The following is a 26,093-nucleotide window of genomic DNA, read 5'->3' as shown; positions in this document are numbered from 1 at the left end:
TGGGTCCACAACTAACATCACATTTATGTTTATCAATAATTATTTGAAAATTACTAAAGCCACATCAGCAGTTTGTAAAAATATTGTAAAATAGTTTGTATTTGTAGCATTACTCAGGATGACAAATAAGTGATTAGTTTGGGATCTGATAGTTTTAATGCCAAGGAATGCCATTCTATTATTGTGCTCTTCCTAATTGCTCATATTAGGACATATGTGGAACTTCTTAGAACATATGTTATTGTAAATTGGTTAATTCTTTGACAAAACACACTTTATTTGTAATTGGATAAATCTAGGTTGAGTTTAGTACTTCAAGGAATAAGAGTTCAAGTTTAGTATTGAAACCATGCAAGTCTATCCAAGAAACAAGTAAAGAAATGTTATTCATTAAAACTCGACAGATATCTCAACAGATAATATCTATCGAGGTTTAATGCTGATGCTCGACAGCTACTCAAAAGAAATAGTATCTATCGAGAATTATGAAGTTTAAATTTCCAGATCTGTTTTCATGCATATCCAAGTGTATTTTTATAGGGTTTCTTTTCTTACAATCTTAGACATATATAAGAATTATTTTAAAAGCCGTCAAAAGGGATGCAAAGGTTGTCGCAATTGTTCTTGCACGCATATTGTGACTGGAAACAAAATTGCCTTAGTTTATCATATTCTTTATAGAAGTTGCTGTGTCTTTGCGTCAAGGTTTTTGTAACTAAGGAGTTTCTTGATCTTCATTGTTTGGATAAACTGAAGAACTTTGCAGTCAACATATTTTTCAAGTTAGTGTGTTAGTCACATACTTAGATTCGTGCATCGATTGGTTAGTCACGTACTGAAAGTCATGCATTGAAAAGAGAGATTGTCACTATATTACAAGTTCAATTGGGTATTGGGGTAAAGGTTCAACTGTAGGTTGGTATTAGGTACTGAGATTTCTTTTACTTGTAACCACTTATTTTTATAATAGTGGATTCTCAGAAGTAGTGACCTTAAATTTACCCGGTGAGGTTTTGCCTCGGTAGTTTTCCCTATTCATAAACAAATCACCCGTGTCAAATTTAATTTATGCTGCAGTTATTTCGTGATTTGTTTGTGTTACCACGCTCATTGCATGTAATTGAATTTAATTAATTTCACTTGGCTAAATTAATTGATTAAGTTACCAAAAAGGTCAATAGCTATCAAGTGATATCAGAGCAGACACATTCTGATTAGGGTTAATCTTTGGTGTGTGATCCATTAACCCTTGTTTGTCATGAATAGAGGACAATCTTTAATTATACTTCCTTTATTTGATGTCACTAACTATGCATACTGAAAAGTACGCATGAGAGTTTTCTTGCAGTCCTTAGATAAGAAGGTGTGGCAAGTCGCAGAGATTGGCTGGACTAAGCCAAAGGAAGCACTGGCTGATTGGGATGATGCTAAGATCAAAGTGGCAAATTTCAACAGCAGAGCATTGAATGCTTTATTCAGTGCTATCACCAATGAAGATTTTAAGAAGATATCCTCTACAGAAACTGCTAAGGAAGCATGGACTATCCTCCAAACAACCTACGAAGGGACTAAGACTGTCAAGAATTCAAAATTTTAAAGGCTTACCACAAGCTTTGAAGAAATTAAGATAGAAGAGGATGAGTCGTTTGATGAGTTCTATGCCAAACTGAAGGACATAGTCAACTCCGCCTTTAATCTTGGAGAAACCATTTCTGAACCCAAGGTTGTAAGAAAGGTGCTCAGATCTCTACCGGAGAGATTCCATGCCAAGATCACCACCATTGAGGAATCAAAGGACATTGACAAAATTCCTTTAACAAAGCTGGTTGGCAACTTGCAAACCTATGAATTAGGTTTAACTAAGATTGGGAAATCAAGCAAAAGCATGAGCATGGCACTGAAGGCCAAAACCAGTGATATAGATGAGTCTTTTGATAATGAAGATTCTAAGATGAAATCCTATACCACCAGGAAATTCAAGAAATTTATGAAGAATGCCAATGCAAAAGGATTCAACAAGAACCGTAAGCAATCTAGTTCTTCACAATTCAAGAGCCTAGATAGAGGGAAGAAGGATGCTAAGGAAGGCGATTAGTACACTACTCCTTCCGGACCAAAGTGCTTCAGATGTCAAGGTTTTGGACACATGAAACAAGAATGTCCAACATATCTCAAGACTATTAGGAAAAGCAAGTTCCTTGCTGCTACCTTAAGTGACATCGAGCCTGAGGATGACTTAGATGCAATGATGACGAGGAAATCTTGAATGCCTTCACTGCCACAGTAAATCCTATTGAGGGGATTGTTGAAGAGGACTTGGTGGAGTTTAAGTTTAAGAAGATTGATGAGTGGGATGACATCCATACAACCTATGAAAAGTTGTATAAGGTCTTCGAAAAGCATGAGAAACTGTATAGGCTGGCCAACAAGAAGCTAAGTGAAGTGGAACTTGATCGAGAATAGCTCACTATAAAGTTTGACGAAGCTAATCAGACCATTGGAGCACTGCGGTTTGAGAACAATTTCTTGGCAAAAAAGTCCAAGAAGTTTGAAGTAGAATTGTCACAGGCCAGAGCTAAATTGGAGAGGACTTCCAGTGCAAAGCTTAATGAGATGCTTAGCTTTCAAAAATCAGCTTCTGATAGAACCATTTTGGGGTATGATTTCTCTTCTCCTAATATTGCTTCTTCTAGTACTACTGTGTTTGTCTCACATGCTAATATTGTTAATTCTAAGAACAATGAATGTAAAACTGATATAACTAGTAAGAATGTAGACAATGCCAAATCAATTTTAGGAGCAACCCTACACTTGAAAAGAAAGAGACTAGAAACCCTAGGACTAAGAAGGGTAGTAACCAAAAGTTTAAACAGAAGAAGCAGCATCTCTATCATCACTGTTGAGCTTCAGAGCATACTCATCCAAATTGCTACAAGTGATTAGCCACTCAACATAGCAATAGTATGATCTTATTTGGAAACTAGAATCAGTTTCCATCCTCTTTTACTCCTCTTGGAGATCTTCTTAAGGCCCTCATGTTCCCTTCGAACTTGAACGGATTTAGTTCTTCCCCCTCACCGCCAGATCAAAGGTTCGCTCAACGGAAAGATTCTTCCAAGGTGTGGAAGAAAAAATGCTCAAAGTGATTTAGTCACTTTTTCTCTTTCTCCCTCTTTTTGTTTATGCATTACTTATGTGTTTTGCTTTCTTGTTTTTGAGTTAGTCTAGTTTTATGCTGTGTTTTGTTTAACATGTTTTTATTTGTTTGTTTTCAGTTTTGCTTAATTTTATTTTTCATAAAAATTTTTAAAAAAAATCAAAAAAATACAAAAACAGTGTGTGTTTTTGTGTACATTGGTACTTGTGTATCATGGATGGCCATTGAAATACAGTTTTCTATACTTTGTATCCTGTATAATTTAGATGAGCATTTCAATGCACAACTAAGCAAGTGAGTTTTATGGCTCGTGTTTGTGATGAGTACGATTAAGTAATCTTTTGTACTTATAGCACTCTTTTTGACAGGAATGACTAAAAAATCCTAAGAAAAAGGCATAAATAATCATCTCACCACTAAAGCCCGCCAATCATGAATAACATTTGTGTGCTTTGGCATAGCAAAATTATGATGTTTAAAGCTTAACATAATTGGGCATTTCTTCTCTCACTTATATGTGCATGCATGATATGCTAAAAAGAAAAAGAATATGCAAAGAAAATAAAAGCAAAAATAATAAAAACACTTTTAAATATGGTTGCAAGCGTGTTTTTAGAAGATGTGAGAGTTATAAGATGTACCTCGAAGGTGATAGTCCCCATCAAGCGGCAATGATTGTGTGTGAGTTAAAATTGATTTTCTCATATCTCAAATCATCATAACTTGAGACACTTATGCACTTTTGCGATGTTTTCACACACAACATGCATATTCTTTGCTTCTTTTGATACATGTGTAAGTACAATGTAATTTGGCCATCACAAGGAATACATGTGTTAATATATGCTTACTAAACTGCATTAACTTGTTTTTGAAATATAAAATTTGTTAGATTTGTTTTGTGTGTGTGTGTGTGTGTGGTTTGAATCTATGAATGCTTTGCATTTTCTTGTTGAAAGATGTTTTTGAAAGCTTAAAAAGTTGATTGGATCTTTGGTTGAGTAGCTTGCTTCTTTGCATTCATTTCTGTGTGTTTTTCCTCTCTTTGAAAAACTGTCTTTTATCAATCTTGACAGCTTCTCAACAGATCCTCAACAGCTTTCTATTTATCGAGCCTCTTGGACTTCTTTTCTCGACAGATTTTATCGCAAATTCAATCCATCGAAACTTTCTGGAATTTGTTTTGATAGCTTTTTAACAGATTCTCGATCCATCGTGAAAGTTTTTGTTTGTCCAATAGCTTTTCAACAGCTTTTCAATCCATCAAGGTGATTTTGCTGTCGACAGATTCTCGATAGCACCTCGACAGATTCATATCTGTCGAGATTTAGTGCTCGATAGATCCTCAATTCATCGAGATGCGATTTTTTTAAATAGGTTCAACGCGAAATCAGATCTCACTTTCTCATTTCTCCCTCAACAGAAATTTCTTTTCTCTCCCTCCAAGCACTCTTCCCTCATTCCCTTCACCTTCCCCACTTGGATTTTGACCTAGATCGTGTTTTTCTCCTCTGGTATGATCTTCTAATCCTTCTTTCTTCATGCATTTCACGCATTAGACCAAAGTTTTTGGGGTTTTGTGTAATTTTTGGGGTTTTGGAAAACTTTTGAGTTTTTTGTGAAATTTTTGGGTTACGTGTTGCTTATTTGATGTTATATGATCATGCATTGCATTCCATTTACATTTTCACAATGTTTCATGCACTTAGATGTGTGTTTATATGTTGAAAATTGTGTGCTGATAGGTTTAGATTGGATTGAACCCATGATGCAACTTCCTTTAGCACGTCACATGTTTATATATTTTTCATGCATACGTACCCTCTCTTTTCTTTTGTTGGTACTCTATTGTGATTGTGTTTTTCTATTTCTCTCCCTTTCTCTCTCGGATAGATTGCGCATGGCATCCAAGCACAAATCCACTCCGTCTCGGAACCCTCTTCATTCTGAGACATCTTCTTCTGCTACTCCTCTTCACATTTGATTCCATGATGAGAAGGCCCATAAGGACTTCTTGGAGAACTTCTCTAAACGTGGTGTTCATTCAGAGTAACATGTGGTTCTATTGAACTTTTTCGATACTGCTCTACCCGATGTCATTCACAGTCGGGGATGGGAATCTCTCTGTGAGATGCCAGTGAGTTGTACTATCGTGATCATACAGGAGTTCTACTCCAATATGCATAGTATTGATACCCCCATACCTCAGTTTGCTACGCATATTAGAGGTACATGTATCGTAGTTACTTCGGAGCTTGTTTCCGAGATACTACATGTTCTGCGAGTATCACATCCTAATTACCCCGCTTGTCCACTCTGAGGACTGTGTCTAAGGAAGAACTTCTGTCTTTCTTCTATGAGACACCTTCTTCATGGATTGAGCTCCAAAACATCTCATGCTCGGGCTTTGCAAAAGATCCGAGGTTCCTAAACATGGTGATGACTTTTATTCTCCATCCTTTGTCTCACTATAACTCTATTACAAAGTCTCATGCTTGGTTTTTGCTATCCCTCATCAAGGACCTCTTTATAGACTTTCCTTCTCACTTCATTCTCTTTCTTATCGATGTCTATAGGGATACAACAACCCGTGATAAGCTCTTTTTCCCTTCGGCTATTGCGCAAATTATTCGCCATATTTCTATCCCTATTACCAAGTCTCCTCACTTCATGATCATGGATGCCATTAGCACGGCATCTGTTTGACGAAGCGAGGCCCAGCTTTGACTGAAGCAGCCGCGAACCTATACAACGGATTCTCCAACCCCCTTCATTCCATCCATCTCTGCTCCTTCTTCTTCTGCAAGTGGTGTGACCCTTAAGGCAGTCATGGCATAGCTTCAGCGCAAGAATGCTTACCTTGATACACTCACTACTGAGTTGTATCAGGTGAACACTCATGTCAATCGTATCGCACGACGACAGGTGTGACTTGGTGACTTCGTCGCTTCTCCCTCTCCTTCTCTAGAGGCTTCTAAGGATGAGGATGTTGATGATGGTACTGATAATGAGGATGAGGATGAGGATACTAGCTCTTCCAGTGATGATGAGACGACTTCTTAGTGACTTACCCTTTGTCATTCATGAAAAAAAGGGAGAGTAGTTTTGGGTTGAGAGTAATCATGTATTTAAGGGGAGAGTTAGGATAGGACATTTTTTTATAGGGGGGGTGTTTATATTTTTTTAGGGATGTAGTGAGGACATCTGTACTTTTCTTTTCTTTATCTTAGTTACATTATCCTTTAGTACACCGGTCCTTTTTTTTTTATAACATACATTGTACTCATTTCTCATTTATATATGATGATGTGTGTTATTATTCGCCTATCTCTCCATGTATTGTTTCTTTTCTCTCTTTATACACATGTTTCTTTATGTATGCAATCTTTTATTTCTGTTTCACACTAAGATGCCTTGATGAGTTTTGTTTAAAGTGTTTCAGAAAGACAAGTTGTCAAAATCTATCATGCCATGAACTCTCTTCTTGCAAAAATTTTCAAGAGTTTGTGTTAGGATTAGATTTTATTGTACTCAACAAGTGATTTTGAGTTTAGTGGTTTATAACTTCTCTCATACTTTATTTTTTTTGTTGTAATTTTGTCACGGATTGCCAAATAGGAAGATTGTTAGGACATATGTGAAACTTATTAGAACATATGTTATTGTAAATTGGCTAATCCTTTGACAAAATGTACTTTACTTGTAATTTGGTAGATTTAGGATGAGTTTGTACTTTAAAGAATAAGAGTTTGAGTCTAGTATTGAAGTCATGCAAGTCTATCCAAGAAACAAGTGAAGAAGTGATGTTCATTAAATCTCAACAGATATCTCAACAAATAATATCTATCGAGGTTTAATGCTGATCTTCGACAACTGCTTAACAGAAATAGTATCTATCGAGAATTACAAAATTCAGATTTTTAAATCTGTTTACATGCATATCCAAGTATATTTGTGTAGGGTTTCTTTTCTCACAACCCTAGACATATATAAGGATTATTTTAAGGGCCATCAAAAGGGATGCAAAGGTTGTTGCAATTGTTGTTGCATGCATAGTGTGACTGGAGACAAAATTGCCCTAGTTCATCATATTCTTTGTAGAAGCTGCTGCGTCTTTGTGCCAAGGATTTTGTAACTAAGGAGCTTCTTGATCTTCATCGTTTAAATGAACTAAAAAACTTTGCAACCAACACCTTTCTCAAGTTGGTGTGTTAGTCATTGTTGAGGTCTAAAATTTCACAACAAAGCTCATTCCATAAAAAATAAAGGAGGCCCAATTCATGCAGCAAGAAGAATCGACATCAAGGCCCTATGTATGTTCAAATTTCCAGCAAAAAATGCCATTAAAAAGTCCAGCGAAATCCAGTGAAAGAACTAGGTTGGGATCCCCAGAGGCTGCCAGAGGCTCGGGATCCTCAGGACGTGCAGCACAACTAAGGTGGGATTGAGACAGCTCAAAAGGAGTATCACGAAATACAAGAAATGAAGAACAAATATTTCCCTCTCAAGCACCTAGTGGTGCAACAAAGAATTAGAAAGCTTGGAGAGTGATAATTCATGAACAAAAGGCTGGTACCCCGGGGAACCCAGAATGAAGAACTATAAAAGGAAGTGGCTGGAAAACCTTCAGCCCAACAGGAAAGGATTCTGCTTACTCGTGAAAAATGACAGCAAGGAGGACAGCCAAAAAAGCTAAGTCCAAGAGGTAAAAGGACTTGAAAGGAAAGAGGGTAAACGTCAGCTATCCAAAATGGAATGTCAGTAAGTGGCCTTTAGGAAAACAGGACTAAAAGATGAAAACTATGAGAAACAAAGAAAGAATCAACGGTCATAATGGCTGGTATAATAGGGGCTCTAGTACCCAAGGAGCCAAGGGAGAAGAATCAATGGTATCCAAACCCTAAAATGACACTATAAAAAGGAGGAAGCAGCCAACATTAAGGAGCATCAGGCAGAATAGAAAAACTATAAGAGAATTGTTAAGATAACTCTGTAAAACTCAAGAAAACAGAGGACTGTCCCTCGGTATCCCAGAAAATTGCCACTATAGCACATACATGGATTCAAAAGGATTCAAACTTTGCAAGTCTTAGAGGTTTGAAGAGCCATCAAAGTCTGCAATTTTTGAGTTAATTTGAACCTTGTATCATGTCTTAGTGAGCACACTGTAATCCACAATCAAGAAACATAATGAAATACCTCATATTGATTTAAGGATCTCTAACAATTATTTGGTGTATTCCTTTATTACATTGTCTTCCTTTACTGTTTCTTGCTAAAATTCTTCTCACCTAACTATCTTGGAAGGCAAAGCCCAAGTAAAGCCACTCGGACTTGAGTTCCAAATCCCACAAGTCTTGTGCAAAAGCACTAAGTTTGTGAGAATTGGGGTCAGGATCCTCGTGGCTGAATCATTCTCATGAAACTCATTTACATATATGTATATGTATTAAAATGTATATCCTAATCTAAGAAACTAACAATTATTTTAAGGTATGTAGCACCCATATAGGTAAAGGAAAAGGATAAAGCTTTATTGTATAATAAACATGGAAAAAGATCATATAGTTGCATGAACCAGCAATCTGGGTTCTTACAAGCCTAGTACGCCTCGAGATCCCACGACAGTATGCGCCGGGGTACCAAGTGAAGAAACTCTTTTAAATGTTTATACAATAAAAGATAAGCCTTAAATACTCTATTTCAATCTCCTTCTCATTGTGAATATTATGAACACTTATTTTACTTATTTCGTAGGAGTAAATAGTCATTTTACGAGGCTAAAACACTTATAATGGTATTTTATTGCTTAGGAGGAATTGCATTTTTCATCTTGAGGAGCTTTATGTGACTTGCACACAACTTGGTTCGTAATCAGCCCCATTTAGCTGTAGTGAACCAAGCCCAGTCCACCAAAACAACAAGTATTTAGGCCCGGGATCCTTGTCTCTGCTTGGGCCTGTGTGCTAAGAAAAAAAAAAGCACTCTCACATTTTGGCGACTCCGCTGGGGACTTGGAAAAAAGGAGAGGAAAAAGCAGTCCCTTCGCAAGCATGGCTCCAAAGCTAGGAAACACCTAGAGGAAGGAAAGTTCCTCTTAGTGCATTCAACATCAAGATCCCAAAAGTGCGGGTTCCTCCAACGAACGTTCTACCAAGGGACTCTATATGGAATTTTGGGGAACTTCCCAACACAAGATAAGTTTTATGCATCATTATTTTCTCCATTTTATATTTTGAACATAATGGACTAAAGTTTATGGTTTGCAAATGGATAGCTATCACTACGTTGCATGAAAGCAAAAGCATTGTATTGTTTAATAATAGAAGTAGACACTTGTTCTACACAATATAGAATCATAAATAAGTTTAGTTGTCATACTCATCTTCCAATTAAATGGACCTCATTTAAAGATGTTCATAAAAGATAACTACCCAGCTGAATCAATTAGTTTTGAAAAATAATAAATAAATAAAATGAGGTCCTAAACTTTGATTAGCATTTATGCAGTTAGTTTAGTCCTAAACTTTGAAGTCCAAAACTTAAAGATGCTTGTTAAATGAGGTATTGGTGGTGTGAAACTACTTTGTACCATTGGCCTCCAAAGGCAACTCACTGGTCTCATAAAAACTTAACTAATACTAAAGGTGTTTTGAGAGTACAGCCAACCTATAGAGTACAACCAAAAAATTGAAAATAAATATTGAACTCAGCTAGAAGAAGCAAAATTTTGTTTCTCATGAGGATTCTACTCTTTACAAAATGGGGGTAATAGGGGTCATGTAATAATATTTTAACAATCAAAACATTGTCTCATTGCTAAAAAAAATGGAGAAGTGAGCAAATAAAAAAAAAAAGAGATTGATGGAATGAAGTTTGTATAAGCTACACAATAAAGCAATTGCCTCACGTTTGGGGGCTGATTTATTTTCTTTTAAAAAAAATTCATAATATTGTTTCATTTCTTTAAAAAAAAAAAAGAAAAAAAAAAGAAGAGAAGTAAGCGAATCAAAGAGGCTTGATGAGATGTAAATTACATAGCAAAGTAATTGCCTCACATTGTGGGGCTAAATAATTTTGCAGCAACTTGATAATAATTTCATATGGCGCAAGTTAACAAAATAGACAAGTTTTCTTGGCTCCGCCCATGGATTTGGCAAAATGGAGTAGTTCCATGATCCCAGCAAAGCTGAGGAGATCCTTGACACCAGGAAGCAAAGCCTGAGAGATCCTTGATCCCAACAAAGCTGAGGAGATCCTTGATTCCAAATAAGATCCTAAATTCCAGTATATATATATATATAACTGAGTAGTTCCCTGGTTCTAGACACGAATCCAACAAAATAGAGTAGCTCCTTGATTTCAAAGAAGTTGAGTAGTTCCTTGCTTCCAACCATGGTTCTAGCAAAATGAAGTAGTTCTTTGGTTCCATAAAAAATTTCGAGTTGTTCCTTGATGGAATAGTTTTCTGATTCTAGCAAAGTGGAACAATTCTTTGGTTCCAACAAAGTTGAGTACTTCCATGGATCCAGCAAAGTTAAATGGTTATTAAAAAAAAATGGAGGCATAAAAAATAAAAAAAATATAAAAAAATTTTGATAGAAGTTTCACAATAGCATCAAGAGAAGGTGGATCAAGCATGGTTCAACAAATACCTGATGTCCTGGGGGTTAAAGCCTATTGTGCGATGGGCCTTGAATATATTTGAAGAAAATCAATAAAAACACTACATTGCAAGTCAACAGCAAAATCAACATTATTGAAAGCTCAACAACTATACACTACATCTATCATTTCTTATAGCTCAACAATTGGGCCCACCCATGGAAATAACAAGATTTGGAGGAGATACAGAGACCATTGAAGGACACCTACAACTAACTCTAAAGACCAACCATGACATCACAAGTATTGTCTAATCCTCTCAATGTACCACTAGTACATGAAAGAGGGATTGAACGAGAAGTCCACAAAAGTCACTGCCAATCCTAGTCCTTTCATCCAGCACAAAGTAAACTTTGTGGAAAATATACTTTATGATGAATTGGCTCCAGTTGAAGAATATCCTATTGTTAGGATCCCGGGAGCTCCCATCTCGAGGATCCTCAGGGGCTCCTATCCCAGAAGAAGAAGAAGAAACCTGGAGGAAAGGCAGAATTTTACTTATGAAGGCATGCGGGACTTGAATGTAGCCTACAAAAGGATCCCGAACCACCATCTTACATGATAGCTTAGGAAGAGATCTTGGAGGAACCTGGGTATACGATGAGTCAGAATATCCCATCTCCAGGATCCCAAGGGGCCCCCATCCCAGAAGAAGGAAACAATACCCATGGTTCGAGGGATCCTTTGGACAAAAAAAAGACAGAAGGAGGAAGGATAATATACTAATTTTGAAGATCCTAAAGAAACTTATGGATACGGAAAGGAAGACATAAANGTCCCAAAAGTTTAAGCTATTAGGAAATTATGAATTTAATCACTTAACCATAAGTCTAACAGTATGTAATTAAAAGTAAGGCATTGGGTAGACTTTTCTACAAAATAGGTTTGCTATTGCTTGGTTTCTTTAGGATTTGTTTTGCACTTCGTGCTATACTTGAAATTGAGATTGCTTTAGACTACACCAATTTCCACAGTTCAATTGTGTCCTTGTTTATTATTTCACTTTAGGTTGAATTGCAAGTGAATTTTCTAGACTTATTTCGAATCTGAAGCATTGAGTTGTCTTAGATAGTTTTAATCGGTGAAAATAAGCATGTATGGTAGATGAATGGATAGGAATACAGCCATCATTCATGAACTGCTTTTATATTCCACAGATTTTGATTTAGTTTTTATTTCATAGATTTGGCTAATTTTACTTGGTTCTAATTTTGTGTCCCTTAACAGAGAGATGCAGATTGTGCACTGGACCGACTCTAGGGTAAAGAAGAAAGTAGAAGTTTGACAATCCCGTTTGGTAATATTATTCTAATAACGTTGTTTGTATTTTTTGGAAATACATGTGGATAAAAAAAATGTGTGAAAATACGTTTAATGTTGTTTAAAAACTGAAAATTGTTATTTAAGTACATGTACCAAACACCCCCGAGAATCAAGTTATTTCTTGTCTATGAAATTCTGTTAAGAGAAAAGGCAAATGTCAATGTGGTCCAAGGATGTTGAGGACTTCTAATTAGTTATTTAGAATATTGCTAGCTTTAGCTCTTTCAAGGGAGAAAATGGGCAAATGTCCCTTTCAAAAAAAAAAAAAAAATCAAGCATTTTGCCCCTTTTTCCAAAGTAATTAGGGAAATACTCCTCTTTTGAAACTCGATTTTCTTAAAATCGAGTTATAAAAAAAAATTAAAAAAAAATTCTGAAGCCCTATAACGGTGTTTTTAAGGAGCCTATAGTGGCGTTTTGTAACTCGATTTTCATGAAGTCAAGTTACATGCAAATTTTTTTTCTTTTTTTTTACCTATAACTCGACGTCATAGAGATCGAGTTACAAAACGCCACTATAAGTCTTTAAAACATCGCTATAGGCTCCTTGAAAATGCCACTATAGGGCTTAACTCAATTTTGAAAAAATCGATTTTCAAAAGAGGGGCATTTTCCTAATTAGTTTGAGAAAGAGAGCAAAATGTTAGATTGTTTTTTTAAAAAGGGCAAAGGCCAATTTTTTACCTCTGTCAAGCCTAGTTGTTTTAATTGGGGTTCAGTAATTAAAATGTTGAACAACATTTCAAAATCTCTCGTGGTCAATTTTGATTTTAGTTTAGATTTTATTGTTTTTAAAAGACATGATCGAATGGCCTGTGAGTTCTTTTTGGAAAAATTGCAACTTTATGCAATTTAGCATTGAAAAAATGGATTCAAATGACCACACTAGATTAAATCTTCCATATAAAAAATAAAATAAAATAAAAAAATTAACTCACACCACCACGCTTTGATTATGTTATCCAGATTCCATCCAAAAAAATGAAAAACGTTTTCCAAGTAATAATGCCAGCCATTAAAGGTTAAGTATTCAAATTTTTATCTAAGAACATGCAATTGTCCAGTAACATTTTTGCGCTTGTCCCACCACAAAATCTCTCATAGAAGTTCAAATGCCAATAATATGATTGCCAACCAACATGGATTTTTGTTTTTTGTTTTTGTTTTTTTTTTTTTTTTGGTCATTTTAAAAATTCCAAGAGTATTTTGATAATTTTGAAGGTCAATGGTATATTAGAAATCTTGGAAGTGCATAAGTATTTTGGTCATTTTGAAGGTCAACAGGGTATTTGGGTCATTTTGGGTTAAATAAATGAGTTATTAAATTAAATGAGTTGGGTGAGTAACAGGTATTTAATTTATATATAAATAAAAAAATTATGTCTCCAACTCATTTCTGCTTCGACTCATAACCTGCCCATTTGCACCCCTACTTTACTCCTAATGTTATTGTTTTTGAAGGAAAATTAAAAATGAGAATGTAAAGGTTCTCATTTTTACATATATTTTGTCCATTTCCGTTCTCCTCTCCCACACCCTATTTTAAAGTCGTTTGTTAATTCTTTGTCCTCTTCCTTCAGAGCCGGAGTCATTGTTTCAAATATCTGAATGGCAAAATTCAAGAGTAAAGATGTTTCAAATATCTTCGGAGAAAAAGAAGAAGCCAATTTTATTGATTTAGCTAGTAACGAAGTGAGTTAGGAATGCCTAAATATAATGACTCGGAATTCTATCAAACTACATGGAAATGTGGATGAATTTTGTGAAGAGACAAACGTGGTGTGTACCACGCCAAAGAAAGGAAAATCTATGGTCAAAACAGAAAATGGAGTGAAATAGAAGCAAGGGCCAATATTAGATAAACCTAACATCAAAATTCTTCTCCTCGTATCAAGAGTCATACCCAACTCACATTGTAAAAACCTACATGTTTCTCTCTCACTGTGTGGGCAAGCATATTAATTAATTATGTTTCCATATTCTTCTTAAACATTTTAAGTTGGTTACCGGCTTACATTTCTTACATGAGTTCTTCCCCCCCCTTCTTTTACCCTATTTTGTTTGTGTTCCTCTCTTTTCCAGCTTCTACCTCTGACCTCGTCTATTTTTGACTTTCCACTTTCAGTTAATTTTATTTGCCCACTTTTTTGGAGAAGCTTTAAATTCTATTAAGATTTTTTTTTTTTTTTTTTTAGAAACAATCAGCTTGAATTATATTTGAAAAGTATGATGGATATGTGAATTGCAATTTACAAAAGTCGTGAGTTAAAAAGTTACCTTTATGACAAACATGAAATAACTAATTTTTCAAAAGGCCCTGCAATCAAGGCTGATTTTATTTTCCCAAGGATTTTATATAATTGATTTAACAACCACCCTTTACACCAACAATCTTATTGAAAACACAGAAATGCCATGGTGACAAATTTTTTATTAGTTTTCTTAATTTTTAGCAAAGTTTCAAGCGGTTTGGTTTCGGAAGATTTTAATTTCGTTGGATTCATCAGTAAAACATGCGACCTATTATCTCCTAGCCGCATTTGTGTGAAGTTTTAATTTTATCCAGGGCATCATCACATATTATACCAGTCCATGTACATTGCAGTATACTCTTATTGGTTATTCAGCTTACTTTTTCTAATATATCATAATTAATACTTTTGATGAGAATAGTTGGAATTTTTTCCAAGATATATCATATTAGTCCAATCTTAGTCTGAAAATTGTTATTTAAAATATTTAGAACTTAAAAGAAAGAAAGAAAAAAGTTAAAGAAATAGAATTATAAAATGGGGAAGAGACTTTTGGGGGTGAAAAGTAAAATACGTTTATGCATACAATAATATTATACAATAAGTGCAGTGACGCAAAAAATGTTAATTTGACAAAATTGATTTGTTTTATGGAAAATTGAATACCAATCTACAGCTTAATACTAACATGAAGGTGAATTCTAATCTTTGGCAACATGTTAGTTCATTCCATGAAGGAAGTGTAGTAATTCATTTGGAGTTTCCCTCAAGAATTATTTAATCCACACATTGGTTCTACAAAGCAGGAAAGTGTCCAAAAACAATTTATTTTCTTGCGTGTGGGCTACAGGTAACCCACGAGCTTGGGGGGCTAATGTTGAGGTCCAATATTTCACAACAAAGCCCATTCCATAAAAATTAAAGAAGGCCCAATTCGTGCAGCAAGAAGAATCGACATCAAGGCCCTATGTATGTTCAGATTTCCAGCAAAAAATGCCATTAAAAAGTCTAGCGAAATCCAGTGAAAGTACTGGGCTGGGATCCCCAAAGGCTGCTAGAGGCTCGGGATCCTCGGGACGTGCAGCACAACTAAAGTGGGATTGAGACAGCTCAAAAGGAGTACCACGAAATACAAGAAATGAAGAACAAATATTTCTCTCCCAAGCACCCAGTGGTGCAGCAAAGAATCAGAAAGCTTGGAGAGTGACAATTCATGAACAAAAGGCTGGTACCCCGGGGAACCCAGAATGAAGAACTATAAAGGGAAGTGGCTGGAAAACCTTCAACCCAGCAGGAAAGGATTTTGCTTACTTGGGAAAAATGACAGCAAGGAGGACAGCCAAAAAAGCTAAGTCCAAGAGGTAAAAGGACTTGAAAGGAAAGAGGGTAAACGTCAGCTATCCAAAATGGAATGTCAATAAGTGGCTTTTAGGAAAACAAGACTAAAAGATGAAAACTATAAGAAACAAATAAAGAATCAACGGTCAGAATGGCTGGCATAACAGGGGCTCTAGTACCCAAGGAGTCAAGGGGGAAGAATCAATGGTATCCAAACCCTAAAATGACACTATAAAAAGGGGGAAGCAGCCAACATTAAGGAGCATCAGGCAACTCTGTAAAACTCAAGAAAAACAGAGGACTGTCCCCCGATATCCCAGAAAATTGCCACTATAGCACATACTTGGATTCGAAAGGATTCAAACTTTACAAGTCTTAGAGGTTTGAAAAACCATCAAAGTCTGCAATTTTTAAGTTAATTTGAACCTTGTATCATGTCTTAGTGAGCACACTGTAATCCATAATTAAGAAAAATAATGAAATACCTCATATTGATTTGAGGATCTCTAACAATTATTTGGTGTACTCCTTTATTACATTGTCTTCCTTTACTGTTTCTTGCTAAAATCATTCTCACCTAACTATCTTGGAAGGCAAAGCCCAAGCAAAGCCACTCGGACTTGAGTTCCAAATCCCACAAGTCTTGTGCAAAAGCACTAAGTCTGTGAGAATTTGGGCCAGGATCCTTGTGGCTGAATCATTCTCATGAAACTCATTTACATTTATGTATATGTATTAAAATGTATATTCTAATCTAAGAAACTAATAATTATTTGAAGATATGTGTATTGTATAGTGTGTTTTTATGTAGCACCCATAGAGGTAAAAGGAAAGGACAAAACTCTATTGCATAATAAACATGGAAAAATATCATATAGTTATGTGAACCAGCAATCTAGGTTTTTACAGGCCTAGTACGCTCCGGGATCCCACGACAGTACGCCCCGGGGTACCAAGTGAAGAAACTCTTTTAAATGTTTATACAATAAAAGATAAGCCTTAAATACTCTATTTCAATCTCCTTCTCATTGTGAATATTATGAACACTTATTTTACTTATTTCGTAAGAGTAAATGGTCATTTTACAAGGCTAAAACACTTATAATGATATTTTATTGCTTAGAAAGAATTGCATTTTTCATCTTGAGGAGCTTTATGTGACTTGCGCACAACTTGGTTCGTAATAAGCTCCATTTAGTTGCAGTAAACCAAGCCCAATCCACCAAAACAACAAGTATTTGGGCCCGAGATCTTTGTCTCTACTTAGGCCTGTGTGCTAAGAAAAAAAAGCACTCTCACAGTCACGTACTTGGATCTATGCATCGATTAGTTAGTCACGTACTGAGAGTCATGCATTAAAAGGAGAAATTGTCACTACATTACAAGTCCAATTAGGTATTGGGGTAAGGGTTCAATTGTAGGTTGATATTAGGTACTTGGATCCGTGCATCGATTGGTTAATCACGTACTAAGAGCTGTGCACTGAAAGGAGAAATTGTCACTACATTACAAGTCCAATTAGATATTGGGATAAGGGTTTAACTGTAGGCTGGTATTAGATATTGGGGTTCCTTTTACTTATAACCGCTTGTTTTGATAATAGTGGATTCTTAAGAGTGGTGACCTTAAATTCACCTGGTGAGGTTTTACCTCGATGAGTTTTTCCATTCGTAAACAAATCACCCGTGTCAAATTTAATTTCCGCTGCATTTAGTTATTTGGTGATTTGTTTGTGCTACTACGCTCATTGCATGTAATTGAATCTAATTAATTTCACTTGGCTAAATTAATTGATTAAGTTGCCAAATGGGTTAATATATTCTTGGCCTATCAGCTCCTATGTATAATAGTTAGAAAACAAGCATTGCGAGCTCTTTATCATCTTTATTTATTGTACGTGTGTATATATATATATACATATATGCTAGAATAATTCAATCCCACGCATAAAGTTACTTCTCATTCCACATTTTTGTTTCTCTGAAACTATCTATAATTTAAAATACATATATACTAAGTATTATTCTCCTCCCTTCCAAAATGACCACCTAAACTCACAAAGATGCTGCCAAGTGAAATGTACCTTGAAAGTTTGTGGAATATTTCATTCGCATTGCTGAATATTATCCTTGTTTATTATTATTGCAATTCCTGGGCACATTTAATTTCCCCTACAAAAAGGAAATAACCATTTATAACACAATAAGAATATATAAATATCAAGATATATTTATGGCACATGCAAAGAATCAAGAGCATGAAAACAGTGTTAAGATATGTAGGGTCCATTTCTTGATTAGTCAAAGGTCAACTAATTGGATAATCTGAGCAACCTGATTCTTCATTCTTTTGGACAAAAAGAGAGAACTAAATCAAAGGTTGTTTACCATTTGATTGGTTTCAACCAATTAGCCCTCTGTTTATGTTCACAATGTATAATGTCAAACAGATATACCCCTATATATATATATATATATATATATTCCTCACTGCCAATGCATTTGGACAATTCAATAATTCTAGGATAACAAAAAGAATTTGCAAAATATTTTATAATTGTCACGATGATAAATTGTTAATAGTAAATGTTAAAATGGTACTAATGGTGAGTCAAATTATATAAAAAAGAAAGTGTAACTCAATAGTTGCAAGAAATGTTATGAAAAAATGTTGTGCTTGTAACCTTACTCTAAGATTGTTGAGAGAGAGAGAGAGAGAAATATCAGACAAAGAAGCAATCATGGCCATCTATCTGTTGTGTAAACATCATTTCTGGACCCTTCGTAATTCTACTCTTGACTGCTCAAAAGAATGTTATAAACGTGAAAGCTAACCATCATCTGATCAAAGTACTTTAAGGGCAGAAGATTTACAAGCTGGGCCCACATAGTGGTGGGTCCACAATATTATTCATGTGTAAACATGAACCGTGTGAGTGGTATGTACTTCAGATTTCCCCCCCTAGAATTAACATAAAAAGCCAAAAGGAGACAGGAAAATATATTCATACTATAGTACACACAGAATTAGTATTGTTTCTTATTGTTATTCTTATGGTAAAATGTTTGGTGCTTCAACCGGAAGTTTCGTAGAATTTTTTTTTATTATATGATTTTATATAATTCTAATTAGAAGGGGTGGTGGTGGTCCATCAAGTATACTGCTCATTTGCCTTGCTTATCAAGCAACCTTCTAATACCTCTCTCTCTCTCTCTCTCTCTCTCTCTCTGCAACATTCATGGCAAAAGCATAATCATCAGCACTCCAGCTCAAAACCCATGTGAGTTCCTATCATCCTTTCTTTTTCTCTCTTATTTCTATTTTTCTCAACCTCTCTCTTTTTTCCTATCCTTCTAACATCCCCATGAAGAATTTTATTTTTTGGCCTATATTGTACTCTTAAGTCCCAACTATAATCTGTTATGTAAAATTATGAAACTGAAAACCCTTCGTTTCGTGTTTATCACTCAAAAGTTTCTGTCTGTGTGATGTAAATTACTAAGTCTTCTTTTTTTTCCTTTTTTCTTTTTTTCTTTTTTAACACAGTTTAAGTTATATTAACTTTGTCGATTTCACCATTTTACCATGAAAATGGTAACCAATGCTTATCTATAATGTTTTTTTTTTTTTTTTTTTTTTTTTGCTTCTTCCTATACTATATGTTATTATTATTATAATTTCAATAAATATAAGTAAAAATTCCGATGGGTTGCTCTAGCTTTTGAATGTTTGGCTTAGAAAACAGCTGTGAAGGCCGTTTCTTGCCTTTTGCTTTTGTAGTCAAGGCTCAAACAAAGGTGAAGGAGAGCCCCCTTGAGCTTTAGAAAAACAAAATACCAACCAGGTTTTCTTTCTATCCTGTTCTCTTCTTTCTCTTCTCTCTATTCTTTCTCTCTATTCTTTCTTTGTTTCTTTCTCTTTCTCTCTCTCTCTCTCTCTCTCTCTCTCAAACCGCCTACATGCGCTTCTTAATTTGGCAAAGGCTTAAAGTTGGTATGTAGGTTTGAGGGTACCTTTTCCTTTTTTTCCTCTCTTACACAGAAACACACACAAAGACAGGCACTTGCTTCAGTTAAAGTAGCCAGAGAGGGAATTCCGGTGTTTTTCATGGTTAAAGCAGGTTTATAGTTCAATCCCACTGTGACAGTTTCCTTTTTTCCTCTTCTTCTTCTTCTTCTTCTTCTCTTTACAAGTTTTTTCCTAGGAAATATTTGTATTTCCTATCCTGGGCATATATTTTCTCATCTGATTTCCTGAATTTCTTTATTTAGACTGAATTGGTTGATTGGTGTATTCTAAGAACATGTAATCAATCAGTTTTTTTTTTTTTAGTTACTATATATATCCAACACTTTTTCTTTTTTTTGGGGGGGGGGGGGGGGTGGGGAAGACTTTGGTTGAGCTTGTTCTTGTTTATATATATATACACCTTTTGAAACAACAGTCCAAGTTCATATTTTAGAAAACTGTTGTAGAAGTAGAAATACCCAGAAATTTTATTTCTTTGTACTCTTTCCCTTTACTTCTGAAGCATCAGATCTCAATCAAAGTTATGGTTTCTATCAATATAGAGAGCAAAGCTGGGATATGAGATTTCAAGTCAAGGGAAAAAAGATAGCTGCTATATATTCAGTACGTGAAAAGAGCAATGAATAAGAGTAGTTTGGGCTCCATCAGCAGCTCTGATCTCATCGATGCCAAGCTTGAAGAGCATCAAATGTGTGGATCCAAGCACTGTCCCGGTTGTGGACACAAGCTTGAGGGAAAGCCGGTACGGAAAATCTCATAATATTCTTGGCTTCAAACATAAAGATTTTTCTTTTTTTCTTTTAACATATGAGAAATCACGAAAGAAAGAAATATGCTTGCTGTTTTATTATGATACAAATATTATTCTCACAATCATTTCTTTTCATATAAAAACAAATCAAAATTTAATTAAAGGGACCCTCTTTTTCTTTTTTCTCTCTCTCTTTTGCTTTGATTTTTTACTTGAGTTTGAATTGAGTTTACAGGATTGGTTAGGTCTACCTGCAGGAGTGAAATTTGATCCTACAGACCAAGAATTGATCGAACACCTTGAAGCAAAGGTAGAGGCCAAAGACATGAAATCTCACCCTTTGATAGATGAGTTTATCCCAACTATTGAAGGAGAAGATGGGATTTGCTATACCCATCCAGAAAAACTTCCAGGTCAGAAAACTTGAATATTATCTATGTGTTTGTGCTGGATATGTTAACACTAGCATTATTTAATACTGTTAGGTTTTACTAAAACATTAGGTCTCAAACCAAGTGAAACTTCATGCATTGGGTATGTTATAAGTACACCATGCTAGCTGTTCCTATATTTGTTACGACTTTGAAGAACCCCACTTGTCTGCAAGTTTGTTACACCTAAGTCAACCTAACTTTGATTTTTGCTGATGCTTCATTCACATTAATTCCAGGAGTCACAAGAGATGGTTTGAGCAGGCATTTCTTCCATAGACCATCGAAAGCTTACACAACTGGGACAAGAAAGAGAAGAAAAATTCAAACCGAATGTGACTTGCAAGGTGGTGAAACAAGGTGGCACAAGACTGGCAAAACTAGGCCCGTAATGGTGAATGGCAAGCAAAAAGGGTGCAAGAAAATACTAGTCCTTTATACAAATTTTGGCAAAAACAGAAAACCCGAAAAGACCAACTGGGTCATGCATCAATACCACCTTGGTCAACATGAAGAAGAGAAAGAAGGGGAGCTCGTTGTCTCAAAGATATTCTATCAGACACAGCCAAGACAATGCAATTGGTCTGATAGGAGTGCAGCCACTGGCGAAGGAAACTGTGACCCCAATAGCAGGAGAGATAGTGGTAGTGGAAGTTGTTCTTCCAAGGAAGTAGTTCCTCATAGAGATGAAATGTCTGCAGCTGGGGTTGCTCCAATATCAGGTTACAGTGCCATTGACATTCAACAGTTAAAATCTGACCATTTCAGCTTTGCCCCACTCAGGAAAAGCTTTGATGAGGTACATTTATTTCTTAATTAATTCATTCAATGTTTTTTTTTTCCAACATCTGAAACTTCCATGCATCTTCTTTATCAATTAAACACTAATCAATGATAAACATATATAATATATGGGTGTTGAAATTAGCATATTGCTTGAAATTTTTGTCTTTTTCGGCTAAATAAAATTTAGATGAATTAAATCACATCACTATTAGCATGTTGAATTGTTGATCTTCAGCATCTAGAAGTAATTAGATTTTGACATCAAACTAGTCATATACTTCTCAAATATTTTTATTATTATTATTATTTTTAAAGAACTCAAAAAGTTTTAGGGTTGCTTTTCTCATACCCATTGCTTGCATATGCAGCATGAAAACTCTATGGACCTCTCTTGATTAGCATTGTCAGCTAACTAAAGCTTGTTTACCCACCAAAAGGGCTACATTAAATTGAAATAAATGCCCAAGCTGGCAAATAGAAAAACAATAAAGAGAGAAAATAGAACTAAAGCGAAATGAAGGGAAGCTGAAAATGGACTAGCTAGCAAACTGCTTCATAAGGGTGTTGTCTGTTGCAGGTAGGGATAGCTGAGGCTTCAACAGCAAGGGAAGCACCGGCATCAGGCACGTGCGAAGAGTTGCGAGATCATCAGAGGCCACATCCTATGGCCCATGAGCACCATCACCAACAGCAACAACATCACCATGCACACCATCAGCTTGCAACTACAGCCTTCCACATCAGCAGACCTTCACATCCCATTTCAACCATCATTTCACCACCTCCACTCCATCACACCTCTATCATTCTCGATCAAGACCCGTACCATGTCCCCAGAATAATGCTCCAAAATGAGAATTTCCAGGTAATCAACCTATTGTCTGAATTAAATTTAATTAATAAATAAATAAAGATCATATTCAGGTCACAAAGGTCCAACTTTTACTGGTAGATGTGTTTCCTAAATATGTACTTCATTATTAGTCGGTGTAGTTTTCTCCTTTGTTTGCTAATACTATTTTCTAGTACTAAAGTGAGGTATATAAGATAAAAGAAAATGTAAAAAAGTGAGGGAGCCGCAAGAGTCGAAAACTAAGACCGAGTTACACCGGTAAAGACTAATGATACAATTTATTTGAACGTGCATAAACTAAAAGTTGCAATTTGGTAATATTTCTGGGTTTTTAACCGAAATCCAGTTGAGTCTGAGTCGTGGTTTTCATGTGGCAGACTCTGTGAGTCAAGCTGCTTTTGATGTTTGCTAAATTACAAACATGAAATTGTCTTTATAGTTTTATATCCTTGTTGAAGACATGATGATTAAGATGTGTTTTTCTTTTGTTCTTTGTCCTTGTCTTTTGAATGCATAAATACAGCAGCAACAACAACAACAGCAGCAGCAGCAGCAACAGCATCATAAACTTGGAGGAAGGTCTGCATCAGGTTTAGAGGAACTCATAATGGGTTGCACTTCAACTAATATCAAAGAAGTGAGTATGAGCTTTTTGACCCTGAAATCCATAAGCCCTTTTTTTTTCTTTTTCTTTTTTTTCATAATTGCAACTAGGGAGAGAAGAAAGAAAAGGTAAATAAGGATTAAAAAGGACAAAAAGAAAGATAAATAAATTCCTTTATTGATATAATTTAAATTAAAGAGAGAAACCAGAAGCACTTTCTTTTTTTTTTTTTTCTTTCTTTACACTTTATCTCCCCTCCCCCAGCACCCCCCTCCCCCCCCCCCCTTTCCAAATGCTAGAGATTGAAGCACCTAACCTAGCTTATCAAGACTCTATAGGCAATCTTTTCTACCTAAATGCATGGAAAGAGCGAGTTATGTTGAAAAATTTCAAGGGAAAATTAAAAGCACGAACTGAAGCTGCTTTTGTACACTCTTTTTGCTTCTTTTGTACTTATTTTATTTTTAACAGCTAGATATAACAGTTTTTTTTTTTTTTTTCCTTTTTCATTTTCTGGGTTGATCTGTTTTTTATCAGATCAAAAAAATAGGAAACCTAAGAATATAGTAATAAGAAAATGTGAAACCAGAAGAGACTAAAGATCCTCTCCTTATTCTTCTTTTGAAAAACTTAAACTACAAACTACTTTTCCCAGGGCTTTTTCTTTTCAATAACTTGCCTGTTAACATGCTATTCAAATGACAATAAATAGCACTAAAAGGGTCATAATTAGGTATATAATTTAAGGAATTGTCTTTCTTTTTCCCACTTTTGAAAGGAGAGGAATGATAGTGACTTGTATCTTTTGTAATGTGTGGCCTTACTAGAAAGACACAACACCAGACATTTTGATTGCTAGGGAAAAGGATTAAAGAGGCAGCTTCTTGTTGTTTCTTAAGTAGACTGTATATATATTGTATTATATTCCATCTCTAATTAATGCTAATCTTCACATGCCTGGCTTGCATTTAATTTGTTGCAGGAATCATCCATCACAAATCCTCAAGAGGCAGAATGGTTGAAGTATTCTTCATTCTGGCCTGACCCTGACAACCCGGATCATCATGGGTAGGAGCAAAATATAATAGAGAATAAAAAACAACATTACAGACAACATCATTATCGTCATCATTAGTATTTGAAACCTTCCTCAAGTTCTTTTCAACATGAGGCCATGGAACCATCTATAGTTGGCACTTTTTCTTTTCTTTTTACTGGGGGAGCCTGGCTAAGCTTTGATGGCTCTCAACCGAACTAACTGTGCAACAGTCCATGTTGGAAAGAAAGGGAGAAAGAAGAAAAGGAAAAAGAAAGAAAGAAAAAACAAAGAAAAAGAAAAGAAACCAAGAAAGGCTGCAATCTATTCTGACAAATAGAAGAAGAACCAAAGACCCAAAGCAAATCCATCCTGCATGAAAATCATCACCATTATGATTACAATATCATCTTTATGGTTATTCTTATTATTTTATTATTTTAAGATGTTTGTATAATTTCTCTTTCTTGTTCTTTACGAAGAAAATACCAAAGAGTTTGTGCAAATTGCAACAAATACGTTGTTAATTGTGCTGTGATTAATCACTTTGTTAGTAAAATATGAATATATAGGGCTTCATATGATTTCCCTTTATAGAAATGAAGATGCCCTAAGGAATTGTTTAATTTATCTCATTGATGATTCACTTTTCCACATCTTTTCATAATTTGGGAAATTTTCAATGAGACGTATTGGTTCTTCTCACTCTTTTTATATATATATATATGTGACATGGATTTTAGAAGTCCATAGCCTTTGCAAAATTCCAGGCATTATATAGCTGGTCTAATTGACAGATCAAATCAACTGGGTTGGTCATAGCTTATTGACATCCATCTCTTATTCTTTTTCTTTTTTTCCTTAATAAAAATCACATACATAAAGATACTTATTTTAATTTCCTAAAGAAGAGTTGGTTTTCCGGAGGAAAGAATGTATGCCTAATCATATGCCTTTATGTTGTTCTTATTGATGATATAGTAGTAGTGTCAAGTGGGCATTACTTGAATTTATGCAGGGAAAAATCTTTCTACAGTTCAATTAGGTCTTGTTTCTAGATTCTAGGTTATGTTTACCTGAATTTATTCGTAATCTACCGGAAGATAGAGTAAAATTTAAAGTAAGTTTTTGTTGAAATTATCAAATATATATTGGAACTTGAGTTATTCTACTACATATAAATTGAAATGTTTCATCTCATCCTCAAACTTGAGACTCCTTTTGTAATCATGAATATACTCTGATGGTATATGGCATAATTTTTATATTACCATGTTACATTTTATGCATTATTCAGAGTACACATAATGCTAAATACCAATTATCCTAGTGGAAACTAACTGAACTGCTTTCCTCTCCCAGATAAGACCTTCATGGGAGCTTTTATTGGTACCAGTGTCTGCTTAATAAAAAGTATGGTAAAAGGAAATTTTTAGGTCCTCTTGGTTTTTTAATATATACCCTTATGTTTGATAATTTTGTCTAACCAGTGCCACTCCATTATTTAAAGTGAAAAATTGGTACAGTACTGCTACATAAATGGAGTGAACATCCTTAATTATTTTGATTAAACTATCATATCATGCTTGAAGATTTTTTTTTTTTTTTTTTTTTTTTAAGTGGCTGTCATTCTATTAAAAGGCGTATAATGAGTTCTTTGGGTCTACTATCAGAAAGGAGGGAACGAAGTTAAAATTTATTATTGGAAGTATCGAATCTTTACATGGTAGCAACAGAATTCACATTTTAAGTCGGTCTTTGTTTTTTGTTATTTGAGTAATGACTTCTTTATTGCTTTATTCTATTCTAGATTCGAGCTTTTTTCCTGCAGTATTATAGAGTAAGGTGTGTTTATCCCATGAGAGGCA

General features: G+C 35.1%; 1 protein-coding gene across 5 annotated transcripts; it reads left to right on the top strand.

Annotated features, from left to right (window-relative positions):
- The first annotated feature begins 18,897 nt into the window (after positions 1-18,897).
- Positions 18,898-24,855, top strand: LOC112032553 (NAC domain-containing protein 75). Of its 5 annotated transcripts, none has more exons than XM_024065320.2 (7): positions 18,898-19,015; positions 20,307-20,506; positions 20,751-20,928; positions 21,186-21,745; positions 22,310-22,597; positions 23,109-23,222; positions 24,172-24,855. In XM_024065320.2, exons 2-7 carry the CDS (start codon positions 20,384-20,386, stop codon positions 24,259-24,261), a joined length of 1,353 nt encoding a protein of 450 aa, XP_023921088.1. In that variant the 5' UTR covers positions 18,898-19,015; positions 20,307-20,383; the 3' UTR covers positions 24,262-24,855. The 5 variants fall into 5 exon arrangements, with proteins under 5 accessions (XP_023921088.1, XP_065636060.1, XP_065636059.1 ...); XM_065779988.1 differs by lacking the exon at positions 18,898-19,015 and adding an exon at positions 19,440-19,579; XM_065779987.1 differs by lacking the exon at positions 18,898-19,015 and adding an exon at positions 19,614-19,855.
- The last annotated feature ends 1,238 nt before the right edge of the window (positions 24,856-26,093 follow it).

Source organism: Quercus suber, unplaced genomic scaffold, assembly GCF_002906115.3.
Source record: "Quercus suber isolate HL8 unplaced genomic scaffold, Cork oak 2.0 scaffold_222, whole genome shotgun sequence".
Lineage (NCBI taxonomy): Eukaryota > Viridiplantae > Streptophyta > Magnoliopsida > Fagales > Fagaceae > Quercus > Quercus suber.
This window is presented reverse-complemented; position numbering and strand designations above follow the sequence as displayed.